Source organism: Hypomesus nipponensis, chromosome 10, assembly GCF_054491055.1.
Source record: "Hypomesus nipponensis isolate SF chromosome 10, ASM5449105v1, whole genome shotgun sequence".
Classification (NCBI taxonomy): Eukaryota; Metazoa; Chordata; class Actinopteri; order Osmeriformes; family Osmeridae; genus Hypomesus; species Hypomesus nipponensis.
In genome coordinates, this window is record NC_140370.1 from 4887937 (window position 1) to 4903508 (window position 15572).

The 15572-nt window shown below is 41.7% G+C and overlaps 2 protein-coding genes across 2 annotated transcripts; both read right to left on the minus strand.

The window, feature by feature from the left end:
* Positions 1–426: 426 nt before the first annotated feature.
* On the minus strand, positions 427–2885 carry gjc2 (gap junction protein gamma 2). The gene has a single exon (XM_084707084.1). The coding sequence runs from the start codon at positions 2883–2885 to the stop codon at positions 1623–1625; it is 1263 nt and encodes a 420-aa protein (XP_084563210.1). The 3' UTR covers positions 427–1622.
* An 8757-nt stretch (positions 2886–11642) lies between these two features.
* LOC146270918 (5-beta-cholestane-3-alpha,7-alpha-diol 12-alpha-hydroxylase-like) lies at positions 11643–14232 on the minus strand. The gene has a single exon (XM_084708426.1). It carries the CDS (start codon positions 14217–14219, stop codon positions 12684–12686), a length of 1536 nt encoding a protein of 511 aa, XP_084564552.1. The 5' UTR covers positions 14220–14232; the 3' UTR covers positions 11643–12683.
* Positions 14233–15572: the final 1340 nt, after the last annotated feature.

Here is a 15572-nt window from a genome sequence, read left to right on the forward strand (position 1 = left end):
TGTATCGTTCCGATCAAATTTCTACAGTGTATGTTCCGTAATGTTTCATTTCAAAATAAAAGTAGATTCTTTTTATTTTATTTTTAAGAAAACTAGGAAATGAGATTTTGGACTTTATTATGAACAAATATTAAAGGAATGTATAATTTATTCCACAAATTGGGTGGCTAAAAGGGTGTACATTTTCATGCTGATGTATTTTTTACACTTTCGAAACAATTGAGATGCAGAAATATGAGGTTTTGTGTGTCTGGCTGGCTGCATGTGGATGTGTGTGTGTTCAAAGCTGGTTCAAAGTCATTAAGTTGCACACCGTTTCAATCTAGGTTTATTTCAAGACAAAAAAAAAACACAGAAACAATCGTAACGTTTTGAGGCACTTTGGAGCATCAATACTGAAGGCAGAAGTATATTTTAGCCTACTCTATAATATTGTCCTTGAGACATGATATTCATAAACAAACAAATTCTTAACGAGACAGTGATATCCCAAACATGAAATAAATCATGTTGGATCTGTTGTTGGATATTAATGGTGCATTTCTTGGTATTCTATATGACGTGTACACATTTGTAACATAAAAGCATGCATTAAATCTGCCCACTATTGCAGAAATGATCAGAAATCTGTTATTAATTCAAGTTTTCAAGAAAAAAAGCTTTCGAAAACGAGTGTAATGTCTTCATTTTCACATAATCTTTGCATTTTGAGAACCGGACCACTCTAACCCCTGATTATAGCGCACCACAATATTCAGCCACATCTTCAGCATTCACCATTCAGGTTGAAAAAATTGACTTTGACCTCTCTACCTTTTTGGCATCTATATTTTAATTCTATATAATAGAATATATTTCCTTTTCTTTTACCAAAACACAAACATACTGTAAGCTTCTTTAGTGCATCAGACATTAAACAATTTCTTCAAATAAATTAAACTATACATGCATCTCATGTCACAATATCTAAATAAAGTGTAACGTATGTAAAATATAAATGTTTCATAATTTAAATTTTACCATGATTTCAATTTGAGATCTCACATTAGATTTGTCAAACAATCAGGTTTCACAGAGCCATAAGGTAGTGTTTTCCATGGCATTGTTTTTAACCAGGCCACAATTGAAAAGACTATCTTTAAAGGTTTTGAAGTTAAAATGTTTCAAATTAATCAGTTCAACAACAAGAGTGTTATCTTTGTAATTATCAGAGAGAATAGCCCCACATATTCCCAAATTGATCAGAGATACTTCAGATTTTCCCTCTGAATATGAGTTCATGAAATTCTGAAGTCTCACAAAGCAACATATGTACAATATTTTTATATGAACTATGCTGAAACTATAGCACAAAATACAAACTAAGTAGAAGAATCATAAAGTTTTTTTTTTTTTTCTTGCTGTCTATATTTAGGTTTGTCACACCGTAGAGTACATACAGTATACTGTATAGATGATGCTTAGTTTGTATGTCCCGATCAGACATGTCTTTCTGGTTCATGTTGGTGACAAAAGTTTGATTTATAATGTTGACGTTTAACTCAACCCCATAGTCTGTTATCCATACTGTATGATCCTGGAAATTAAAACAGGCTCTTCAGTTCATACAGCCACATTCATTTTTAAATCCACACAGAAGACTTCACATTTTTTACTATGGTCCCAGCTTTCTCTGGAGCTGACTTAGGTCTGGCTCCTTGTTTCTCCTGTACCGTGTTGACTCGGTTTTGCTCCACCATAGTGCCCCCAGAGACAGGACTGCTGGTTCTGGAAGTTGGCTGGTTTTTTCTGGAATTATATGTCTGAAAGGCCATGTCCAGTTGCTCCTGGGCCACCCGTAGGTGGCGGTGCAGGCTGGCTAGGTCTGAGGGGATGTTCTCATCTGGGCTGGTGCACTGCTGCTCCTGGGCCACATTGGCCATGTTTTGCTCATGAGTGATGAGGCTGTTGGGGATTCGGTTGGGTTTGTCTGACTTCATCACAAGGTTGTACCCAGGTGGAGAGCCAGGAATGTTACGAGAGTATGGGTAGCTGTACGAGGGCCGCTGGCCCTGGTTCCTCCTCTTGCGAAGAGTGTCCCTAAAAGTGCCAATGCCCAAGTGGAACATCTCACACACATTGAGGAGCAAGCAGAGACAGCTGACCACATACATTATAAGAAGGAAGATGGTCTTCTCTGTGGGTCGGGAGATGAAACAGTCCACCCTGTGTGGACAGGGGACCTTATTGCAAACATAGGATGGGTTAACACGGAAACCATAGAGAAGATACTGGCCAGCCAAGAAGCAGATTTCAAAGATGGCTCTTGATAGGAGCTGAAGAATGTAGATCCTCATCAGTCCTTCCTGCATGATACGTCGGCGGCCATCATGTTTCTGTGGCTCCCGGCTAGGGACTGCGGGCACCTCGGGCTTGGGCTCCTGCCCCTCCAGCGTGTCATCGTAGATCATGGGCTCAGCATCGTCCTCCTCATCCTCCTCTAGGACGTCTTCCAGAGGGTGGCTCTCCCTCCACCTGGTGTGAGGTGGCTTCTTACGGAGCCTGTGGTACTTCTGCCTCTCCTCCTCAGATTTACGAGCAATCTTGTGGATGGCGTAGCCCAGGTACATGACAGAAGGGGTGGAGATCATGATGATCTGGAAGACCCAGAAGCGGACATGTGACAGCGGGGCGAAGGCATCGTAGCACACGTTGTCACAGCCCGGCTGCTTGGTGTTGCAGGTGAACTTGGTCTGCTCGTCAGAGTAGATGGACTCGCCCCCCACCGCTGTGAGCACGATGCGGAAGATGATGAGCACCGTCAGCCACACTTTCCCCACAAAGGTGGAGTGGTTGTGGATCTCTTCCAGAAGACGAGTGAGAAAGCTCCAACTCATGTTGGTCATACAGGCTTTTCAACTAGAATCTGTAAACCGAAGCATTTAAAATCAGGAGGTTTGTTCATCATGTCATGCTTTGTATCAAAGTCTTTTCAAATAAAACAAAGGATCGACGGACTGGTCTTCCTCAGTCATTAATGAATGTTCCCTTTTGCTAATGGCATTAGTAGCAACACTCAAAATATAAATTATCTTTCAACGAACTGTCATGCCATAATGACCCTCTAGATAAATAAGAGATTTTATAAATCAAAATCATACTATGAAATACGACTCTTTCCAGCTTTGTCAGACCAAGACTTACCTGCATTTCTATGATGTGACTACTCTTTTTTGTTTGGTAAATCTATTTTTAATTAATTGCACCCACTTAAAGGTTGCACACATTAAACTATTTGAAAGCACTACATATACCTCAATTCAACTCACTCAAAAGCTTTAACCATAATAACAACAACAAAGAACAACAAAGCTAATTGAATGGAAGCAGAGTGAGAATCAAGGAGTGTCAATGAGTATATGAGGCATGTGGAAGGACTTCAGATGTGTCTGGAATGCTACTCTTGTTTTCACAGAACCCCTACAGGCTCTTCAAAATGTAGTCCTGTGCCTCTATTTAATTATAGTACTGTATATCAACACAGACAGAGATGGCTGAGATGATGAAAAGTAGGCCATAACCCTCTTCTGAGATTTAGAAAACATTGAACTTGGGGGGTTGGGGCGAGGGCTCCAATAAAACGTATGGTAGAGCTCAAGCAGATGTATGTATTTAGCCCTGTAGCTACAATGTAGCTATCAGAGGATATCTCTGTGTAAATAGATACTGTATGTGTCCTCATCCGTGGAGAAGTCCGCGAAGACTGCGTGAGGTGATCTCATGACTGTGGCACTGTGTTCCCTTGCGTGCGACGTGCCATCTCCCCTACCATCTGAGTGAACAGGAGAAGCTTGTTGTGTCCGCCACTGGGCCTCCCCTCCAGACCCTGCACCACTCACACTGGGGAGGGTTTCTGACCCATGGGCACAGATGGCATCTAGTGTGGATAACTCATACTGTATCTGCCTGAGGAAGACACAACAGGAGGGGTTGGCAACTAAAACTGTGTTTGACCGTTTATGAGGTGATAATGTTTTAAGCTGTCAGGCCTTTACATTTATATCTTTACCTACATGTACTGTTTGAAACCATTTATTGGATACCAAAAGGACTTTGTATATGTGGGTGTGCGATTGCATATTTATTGCGTGCTTGAAGGATGTTGAAAAGTAATGAAAGTTATGCAATAAAGCAATAACAATGTCCTTGCACAAAATGCCGAATCCAATGTCAGCGGGTATTCACTGATAATACAAATGTTTAATTTAATAATGATAACATTATAAGATACATTTTGTAATATAATCTGACATCTGTGCTGTTTCATTTGACTAAATACTTATAACTAAAAAATCATAATGGATCGGTTTATCAGATGCTTTTATCCAAAGCAAAGTACAGCACAAAGGGGAATTTGAACCTGCAACCACTTGGTCTACTGTCAACTGCACTTACCACTGAACTTTAATCTCCCCAAAAATACTGTGTAAAAGCTGTTAATCACAGTATTGTTTGGACTATTAGAAATGATCACACGATGAAAGTACATGTACACTCAAAATATTGTAACAACATAAAATAGATGTCGTAATTTTAAATCATTGTGTATTTGACAAAAATATTTGTGAATTCTGGCGAATAGATATTTTTTCCCTGTTCTTGATTTTACGCCATACTAAATTCACATGAACTCAGTCACAGAGATTAAACCTGTAAGAAGCTGAATGATCTTCTGTGGTTTTACAAATCACCCACAATCATTCAAGCACAAGCAATAGTTCAACAAAATTAGAAGTAGCATGTTAGAGTTGTGTCAAGATACAACTGACAGAACCCACCTGGAGAACTGACACACGCAACAAATAATTTTGTAAAGATACATTTTGTAATATAATCTGACATCTGTGCTGTTTCATTTGACTAAATACTTGAAACCCACCTGGAGAACTGACACACGCACTGGCCATCCTGAATTTTGATCACATTTCCTCTGCTGTCTCTAGACAACCCATGCAATTCCTCCTCTAGGGCATGGAAGATCCATCCTGATGCTTTGTCCTTCAGTTGTTGACTACTTCAGTCTAACATAGTAAGAAAATAAACATCCTATCAGGCTGAGCAAAGCCGTTGCTGGGTTTATCCTATTTCCACACTCGCTGAGGAACTGAGGTCTCCCTTCTGTGAATGCCTCACATTCTGACTTGTGTCTGGTTTCTATTACGCCAGCCTTCTGCCCAAGTAGGAAGTATAAAAAAGAAAAGCCAAAAAAATAAAAAGAATCCTCCACTGGCAAGTGACCCTCATCCAAGAGGTCATACTTGAGGACATCTGACTGCAGATTGAAATGAACACCCAGCTGAGGGAGCTTGTTAGTGGCAACACGCTCCCCCAACCTCTTCTCACCCCCCTTGCTCAACACTCATAAGTAACACAGTAGATTATGTAGCCTGTTCTTTCTCTAGAACATTGGTGTTGCTCAGTCACTCTGTCTATAATCATGCCTCCCCGTGATTACCTCAAAAGTACTAGGATTTAGAATAATGCATGAAGTTTCAGGTTAAAATATACTAAAATGTTGGGGTGTGAGACATAAGTATGTAGTTTACATTTAAATAGACATGCTGTTCATGAGTCTCAAGCTAATTTAAAACACACTGTATACACACTCTATCTCTCCTCCCCATTTCTCACTCTCTCTCTCTTACACAAACACACACACACAAACTCACTCCACCAGAATAGTTGACAGGAAGCCTACTCATCGTAACAGATGATGACCTCACAAGTATGAGTGGGGGAGAGAGAGACTGGAGGTTTTGGGGACAGAAGTTGCCTGCAGAGATAAAACACATTGCCTCAGAGCGTATCCGCTTGAGTGTATCCAACAGGTATACTTAGTCATATCAAGTGTCATAATATTTAGACATCCCATCTAGGCATGTGGCCAGAGATTGGACAAGCAGACAGGTATCTCTAGGCTCCTTTCCACGCCTTTTCCGACTTTATACTGTATATGTTTATACTCCGTTCTTTATACTGTATATGTTTATGCTGTGTTCTCTATGTCAGGCTTTGGAACGCAGTAGCACACATATGTCATCTTGACAAAAATACCATTGATATATATAGCCTATTCACCTCAATATCTGTTACTCACAAATGTATATAGCCATGTAAACACATATAAACATAATACTTATATATACCATACAGTAGGAACCTTTGCACATATTTTTCTAGACAACGATGATTTAGAATAAACAGTGATAGGAGGCCCAATGCTAAAACCCTACTGCTTCTAATTGAAAAGGAATTCTTCAGTCAATGCTATCTGGCTTGTGTTACAATGTGTCTGGTCTGTTTCACAATTGTCATATTATTATTATATGACAAACAGTATCCCTCTGAATATACCTCTCTGATGCCAAGAATCATAATTAAATTAAATATGCCTTCATACAAAGCAGGTATATGTCCTATTTATCTCATTGATTGAGAAATGAAGTTGTGCCGGTTGCAGATTTGTCATTTTTATCATCTGTAATCTGGAAACTGACTTTTGTCCTTTACAAAGCTTTTTTAGTGTAGAGACGAACAGAAAGGCTCTGAGGTAGATGTAATGGAAGATAGTTATGGCTCTTGCACTATTTTCACCCATGAAAAATATTCAGTGTGCACTGCTAAAGTGCTGTTTACGGTTGTACAGTTGTATTTGAATGCTGTGCGGACGTCTGAAGGGAAGAGAGCTTTAAGGAAATGGAATTGTGTGTGTGTGTGAGAGAGAGAGGGAGAGAGAGAGACATCAGAGTGGTGTTGTGCTAAGATCCTCAGGCTGTGTGAGGGAGGAGGCAGAGTGGGTTCCGAGTCTGAAACCAAGCCAGCTGAGCCTGCAGGATCTTACACCCCCTCCCCCCTCCCCCCCTCATGCCCCACCCCAGGCCTCGCCTCCAAGCACCCCACTCTCCCTCTGAGCAGAAGGGGCTTTGCATGAAGCCCTGCTGGGGAAGACGGGCAAGGAGGAGAGGGGATGCTGCTGGAACAACGAGAGCATTTGGGGTTCAGCTTGGCGGCCATGTGCTATCCCCAGAAGGGGTGCTACACAGTCAAACCATCACATGCCTCTTAAAAGTGGGATCACATGTCTCTGCTCCAAAGTCTTGCTGCCACTCAAAGGATACCGACCACCCAAGGCAAGGACTCCCTCTCGATATCCTGGTGCTAACCTATACGTATCAAAATCGTACCTACATGACACATCGTGTCAACTTTTACACTACATCCGCAGTGTGGCAAAGAATTGATAAAGCACCTGAAGGGAAAGGATCTGTGCGTTACCTTCAGCTGTGCAAAACAACACAATGTGCTTAAATGTATCGTACTGCATGCTGGCTTGGAGAGCCACTCTTCCGAAGACCAAAACTGATGGCGATGATGGATCGGGACTGCTCAGGGCTCGAATGCTCATTAGCCTCAGTGTCACCTTCCAGAGGGTCAATGACAGTTGTTTACAGTCAAATTCAGATGATGCTGCGGAGCCCCATGGAGAAGGGAACATCTCAGCCGTTCTCCTCAGCCCTCGCCAATGTCATCCTAAGAGTTATCTGCACAACTAAGTTGATGGCAGCCGACTGGGTGGCAGGGAGGTCTGCATTTACGTAACGGATCGAGCTTGGCCATGTGATTTCAACACAGCTCCCCTCCCCACCCCCTCCAACCCACCCCTCCCGGACAAAAGAGTGACAGAAGACACCATGGAAAAAAAGCGAGCAACTTCTGTGCACAACCGCTCGCCTCCCCTCTCACCACCCAACTGCTTTTCCCAGGCGGAGTGGGGGGTATCCCAGAGGCTGCCTGAGAGTGGCGGCAGTCCTCTCGCATTTGTTCACTTTTCTTCCGTTTTTCAACCAGGCCCTATCCTACCCCCTGGGAGAGAGAGTCCGGTGCCAGTTTGACTGAGGCTCCACTCCACTGAAGCGACTGGGCTGAAGAGCCTTGAGGTGGATGCCAACATAAACCCCCAGAAAAATAACTTCCATCGGCTCAGCTTGTATGTCTGCTACTGCAGTCAACAAGGAATCCAGCAGTTGCTGTGTGCTTGGATGTTGGACCTGATATGATCCATAATCTGCTAACAGCTAGGTTAACAGAGACAGGCTTACATGGTCTTTCAGATGTATATGTTGCTGGACACATGGTACACAGCCAGTCTGTCATTTAATTGAAATAATATTTACATTTACTTTAGCGACAACTCTGAAGAAATTCAGCATGACAAGTGAGAAGTTAAACCCTACAAACGATGCCCTTGCTCTCACATAGGTAGGCTGCTGAATGAGTTTAAACAAAAGAAGCCTACAAAAAAAAAGCAGAGCACATTTCCAGTGAGAAATAAATCAGTTTCCCCTTTAGTAATCTGTGGCTGCTGTCTATCTTAACAGGAGTTTTGGTTGTACTGTCCCCAGATCTTATAAACACCCTAAGACAGAAACTTTCAAATGGTTCTTTTCATCCCAACCATCTCCACAAAGAAGAACCATGGCAGGAGATGACATTTGAGGACTAACATTTCCGACAAGGTTGACAAATCATGAGAATTAATATACTGTATGTTCCATTCATGTTGTATGTAAGCTCATGGCATTTATGGATGTGTAATGAAGAGTGTATGCAGAACCTGTTCTGGGTTTTGATCCCAAAATAGTTTTGATCCCAAAATAGTTTTCAAGGTGGATTCTCCTTCGCATGTTCAGTATGAAAAATGTATGAAAACATTCATCACTTCATTTCTTGCCCACATGTGCTTTGGCAAGACCTGAGACTTGTCGGCTTGGCATAGTCCTTCTGGCCCATATCAAAGAAACGTAAAAATGCATGAAAAATGCCAGAGAAGCATCCAATTTTTCCATTTCACCTCAGAAGAATACACCAGTCAGCTCAGTTTACAGTGAACAAGAGGCAGCAAGTTCATTTATATGTAAGTGCAATCATCTTACTGGACTGGACATCTTCCTCAAGGTTGATATATTGCCATTAATTAAGTCTTCCCGTCAATCTTGTGAAACTCATAAGGAGATACTGTACATTTCACAACCTTTGAGGCCGGTTAAAGGCATTGATCCCTGCATGACCAAGCATTTATTTAACTAACCTTAACCTTGACCTACAATGAGCTACAGTACATGCCTAACCGTGACGAGAATTATGTTTTCCACTGGACATGTACAAATATAGACATGTTACTTAGACAAATATTAAAGACAGTGTACGTCTGTGTCGATTTTTAATCATGTTGCTTCAGGATAACATAAGATAAAATAAAATAAAAAGTGGCTCGTGCATAATATTACAGTCATGCAGCCGCTGTGCAAAAACATATATGCTCTTTTAGTCTCCTGCCTGCTCCCATCACCCGCATCCATGGATGCCTTCTGAACTCCTGATCAGGACAACACTAGCCTCTACAGTTGCCCCTCCAATAAAAACAGCTACAGACAACAAAGCCTTTCTGCCAAGAGCCTGCAGTCCTTAATCTTTTGACATTATCTTGTCATAACTGACCATGTCGTGGGTTGATCAGGGCAAGCCCCAAGGAGCATGAGACCTACTCAGGGTCATCAGAACCAGTCGAGATGTGCTTGCCGAAGCTCCTCCTTCTCCTCCTCCTCAGTCTAGTAGTGCAGTGCAAGGGCAGAAACACCAGCTCAGTGAACTTGAGCCGCTGGCATCTAGACTGCAGGCTTTACATCATGACGCCAGCAACTCCTCCTTCTTTCTTGGTGTTATCTTATGCAATAATGGCTGGCATGGGGTACTGTAAAGGATCTTGATTATGGCTACTTACAACTTCTGTGATCTTATCACAATCCTGTGGATAGTGTGATGTGGCGTGACCCATAATCAGTTCATATGGGTAATTTATCAAAGTTTATTTGATTACAGTTGCGTGGTATATTATTTACAGGAAACATGTATAGTCCTTTACCTAAATTGTGTTGTGCAATCACAGACTGGCAGAGACAAATGATCTGTTATTCAGTGAACTGATTGACTCCAATAAGAGCAGTCAGTAACATCACTGATCTAGACAGAATAGCATGTCCATACTGTGAGCTGTGGTTCTGGTAGCCCCCTGCTGGTACTAATGGACATCTCCATAGAATATTACATCACAGAGTCAAAACTATGATACCAAGGAAACGACTCATTTGAAACAATGCCTTCAGTCACCTCTGTTTCTTTACTTATAAGCTTTGACTGACAAACACACAGTTTCAAAACCAAATGTGAGCAATATCTAAATGTCACAAATACTTTGCTTTATCTCTGAAGCATCTATAGTATTACAGACCAGACAAAGCACACAGGAAAAATATGAACCTACCTCTCCATGGGTAGCATAGGTTGAACAATTCTCCACTGTAGGGCATCCTGGGATGGCTTCCGGAGACTTGGTTTAGCTGCACAGGCTGCACAGAAGCAGGATAAGCAAGACAATGGGTCATTTTTCTTCAAAACCCCTCACCACCAAGTACAGGCAGGATACTCAGGAGTCCAGCCTCATGCCAATAGACCCATTGTTCTTCTGCTTGGTCGCTCCATGACTGGGATTCCACTATTTGTTTATTTCATCCAGGATGGTTTCTGTTACAGCCATAGACGTATATATGTCTATGGTTACAGCCCATTTATTAACCCTGAAGATGTTCTGATCCCCCCACAACCTTGTGACTTCACAATGTGTGTTTCGTTGAAGTTCAGAAGGAAAGACCAACCTCCACATTGTTCTTTTGATGCACGCCACAAAAGGCAGATTACTATTTTGTGCATTTCCAAAGATCAAAATAATATGAATGCTTTCGTACAAGTACACTTGCTTTCCTATAGGTACACTCTCGCAGTTTTGAGGTTCGTGTTGTTTAATTGTAACTTGTTTAACTACCTGCTCTTAAGTTTCTTCCCATTGGCACTTATTTGTTTTTCAAAATGCATGCTTCATGTTTTGGCTACCCACAATGTTTTTGGGGCTATCTCGTTGTTTGTGATTATTGACCTATACACATTTGTAAAGGTCTCTGTTGGAATTCGCTTTGGATGACAGTGTTTGCTAAATGAAGAAATGTAAATGTGATGTAAATAAAGGTGGAAAAAAATTACTCAGAACCAGTAAGGACCCAGTGTAGAATCAGCAAACAAGTTAACCACGTCCTGGAGTGGCCTTGGTACTTTGAATACTTTTCAGTTATCATGAAATCTTGTGAAAAACAAGAGGAAATTACTACCAGGTGAAATTCTTCCCACAGAGTTTACTGGCGCTTTGGTATTTTCTGTTTTTGTTATTAGAAACCTTCACAAGCTTGGCTAAGTTTGTCTTCCTGTCTTCCTTGTACCCCAATTATTTAAATGGACACATCTGGGTCATGTGTACATTTTAGAACTTTCATGATTCCCATTCAACATGATGATTCCCTCTCTCTCTCTCTCTCTCTCTCTCTCTCTCTCTCTCTCTCTCTCTCTCTCTCTCTCTCTCTCTCTCTCTCTCTCTCTCTCTCTCTCTCTCTCTCTCTCTCTCTAAGAAAGAAAATGTGATACTCAAACAGCCTACTCAATTAGTAAAAATCCCAATATTACATAAACTAAGCAGTAATGAAACAAGGAAAACATGATAAAGGGAAACATGTTTATTAAAATGTGGAACTCATTTATTACAATAATAACATTGTTGGGTAGATGAGAGCACAACAAAAACATACATATCCCAGAAAGTCTCAGTGCAATCGTTTTTCAATCAACACTGAAAAACGTAGGGACACTGCGTTGATTTTGTTGCTGTACTTACTACTGTATATGTACTGTGTGCGTCTATAAAAGTGCCTTCTATAAGAATAAATGTTAAAATATCCTCCACAGTATATAACAAAATGTATCCTTCAGTACTAACAAAAAAAACAAAAAAACTAAACTAACAAGGACATCAGTAAAACACGCTGCCTCAGGAAAGCCCACAGCATCCTCAGAGACTCAACACACCCTGGTCACCACTTGTTTGAAATGTTGCCCTCAGGGAGGCGCTTTAGGACCATCGGAGCACAAACAGACAGGTTGAGAAAAAGCATCTATCCCAGAGTTAACATAACACTTAACAATGCACAAAGTGACCTCTGTTTGTCTCTCTGTTCTGTAATATGTCTTGTGTTTTTACTTGTTTTTACTTAAGATGAGTATTTACAGTGTAAATCTGTATAGTTCAGTCTATATTTTGTCTTGTTTTTGTTTTTATACTTTTCAACTGCACTGCAGTCTGAGAGCTGCTACCCCAATTTGGTTGTACTTGTTCAATGACAAATAAAGATATTCTATTCTGTTCTAAATTCAGTATAGGCTGAGGGGGTCAGATAGCTGAGTGGTTAGGGAAACGGTTAGGAAAACGGGCTACCAATCAGAAGGTTGCCGGTTTGATTCCTGGCCGTGCTAAATGACGTTGTGTAAGGCAAGGCACTTCACCCTACCTCGGGGAAATGTCCCTGAACTTAATGTAAGTTGCTCTGGATAAGAGCGTGTGCTAAAAATCTAAATGTCTAAATGTCAATATGATATAGGTTAAAAAAGGTGGAAGCATTCATGTTAATCATATGCATTCTCCTAGGTTAACATTGTTAGCATTCATATTAAAAGCTAAAATATTTAAAAGCTTTGGCAAGCCCATTCTAGAACCTGAGCCTGTAGTTAAATTGAATATCTTTGGTTGGTTGCATGGACCCAAAGCCCCAGCGTTTGGTATCAATCTTAGGCATTTCCTCATCTGGATTCTTAAGCTCAAATTCAAAGTAGATGAGCATGAGAAAAACAAATTGTTTTAACTCATTTGTGGCAAAGAAGCGACCTGGACATATGCTGACCCCAGCTCCCCATGGCATGTTGTAAAACTTCAGCTTCTTTCCGCCCTTGTAGAAATCCGTTTTTTTACTCCCTTCTGGTGTGAGAAAGCGGTCGTACTTAAATGTGTGTGGGTCGGGGTGGACTTCTGGATCCATTTGAACAGCAGTGTAAGGGAAGAGGGATACCCTATCGCCCTCCCTGATATGGAACTTCTGTCCGTCTGCCATCGTAAGGGTCAAATCCTGGAGCACGGCCCTCGTGAGGACGGGGGCGGCAGTTAGACGGAGCGTCTCCTCTACAGCGCTATCCATGATGGGAGTCTTCATTAGCATGTCTCTGGTTAAGTCGATGAGTGGGCCGCCTTGCTTCACCTCCTGCCCGGACTCCTTCAGTACCTGCTCCACTTCTGCCTGGATGGCCTTCATGGCTTTGGGGCGCTTCATGAGGAAGAGGAGCAGCCAAAAGGCAGATGGCCCAGTGTTTCCCTGAGACGCCCACAGCAACAAGAACATGTACCTGTCCTGCATGAACTCCTGCATCCCATTTTCTTCCCTAACCTGCTGCTGATCACGCACCCATCCACTTATATTGTCCTTGGTCTTCACTTTCTGCACTGACAGCATGTTCCAGAACAGCCTCTTCAGGCGCTCTGCCTCCCTTTTCTCACTGGGCGGCAACACCCCATAGGCCAACTTGGGGAACAGTTGGTCATACTTGCGAAACTCGTGAAAAAGCTCTTCAGATTGTCTTCTGTCAGCTTCTTTGGCTTTCATTAAGCTCCCTGAGGCTTTGGGTGTCTCATTACCGAACAGGGCAAGGTAGCCGGCCCTAAATACAATGTTGTAACTGTACATGAAAAGTCCAGCCTCCCTCCAGGTCTTTTGGTCCTCAGATTTTCCCACTTCGTGCAACATCAGGTTCTGCAGGTTATTCATCATGGCTTGGGTCATAACCACCAGACCGTCACCCATCAGGTGCTTATTGCTTGTCAACTGCAGAAACTTGTGATCCTTTTCCATGGAATAGTAGCCAAAAACCTTCTGTACCAGCTGCACTGCAAACTTGTTGAAATCCAGCTTTGTGCGGGCCTCTTTTACAATATTCCCAAAGGAGAGGGGATCCATGAGGAATGTGAAGTAAAACCCACCCAGCTGCACTGTGAAAATATCGCCATGTTTTGCTTTCATTCTCTCCAGGAACTTTGCAGTGTCCCTGCGAAACTCCAGGACATGGCCAAGCCAAGGGATAGGTCCCTTATCTAAGGGGGGTTCTCCAGGGCGCCTTCGACGGAATGATCCCAGGAGATAGAGCCCTCCAAGGACTGACGCTACCAGAGCAAGCAGAAGTGGCAGCAGAAACCCCATGATACTTTCCTTTTGCAGCTATCGAGCACATCTGGACTCAGAGCTTATAACGCAACAGACAAACACCGGGCTCCTCCCCCTGGAATTTGGCATTTTGTATTCGAAGGGCACTTTATTGAACCCCAAAGTGTCCTTGCTTAAGTTTCAACAAAATCCTTACCTTTCTGTTTGTGTCTTTAATGACAATAGTAGATAAGGATTTTTTATTTGTTACAGAGATTTTGTAGAAACTGTAAAGCCGGGGAGCTTGTGCTTGACCCCAACTTGTTGACAGGGAGTGTGACTCGTTAATATCTGACTCAAATTTCGAAATATGCATACAATTACCCGTAACCTTGAGCGCTAAGCGGTCAAGGCCATGAATCTCTGACGTAGGTGGGTGTATGCATCAGGGAAACAACCCCAAAGTAAGCTTATTCACTAGCAGCCGATAATCTCTACTATGGATATGGATGTATGTATATCCACTGTTACATAGAACTAAATGAAATAAATCAATACAAAACATACCTTCCGAGCAATCATTAAATAAGGTCATCACAATAAAACTTACCTCCTAATGCACCGGAGTTGTATAGTAAACATAACTCGAAGTGATTAGTATAGCCTCGCCATACACCCATTTTGGACATCTGCATGCACAAACTCTATAAACCCTGTAAATATATGTTTTACAACAATAAAAGTATTATTCAAATGTAACATATAAAATAAGAAACAAAAACATATCAAACATGATATTAAAAGCTGTTTAGAACTATATTCATATGAACACAACTTTTAAACATATTTTCAGTCATCCTCAGTCCACCTTCCTCTTCAACTGTTGAGAAAACCTCTCCAGTGGTTTGTGCTGGAAGGTGTGATTGCCGTTTAACATTACAGTCCCTTTGATGCAAATGTCCCTGTGACCAGTGACAAAGGGGCTTGTATCTGAGAACAGCCTTACAAAACATAACGAAAGTAATTAAGCAGTCTTAATTAAGAATGATGTGATGTATTTGTCAAGCAGATCTGACAGTAGCAAATAAAGTATTGTTCAAATTAATAGGTTAAACATACAACTGGAGGGGTAACTCACAGCTGAGAACACATTAAATAATCGTCCATCAGCTTTTGAGGCAAAATTATATCTAACATTTATTCCCATGTAGCTAGTTGGTTTATCTCCCGTGACCTTCTAGGTAATTACCAACCATAGTTGATTGTTTAAGTTTTTGGTAACATTTTGAACTGTGGCTTCCTGTAGGGAAGGGAGTTAACATATGAGCTCAGGGAGTTGACATGAAATTATTCTTTTTACTAATCTCGAGGTTCTTTGCATCAGTAGGGAAATTATGTCATTTTATCTTC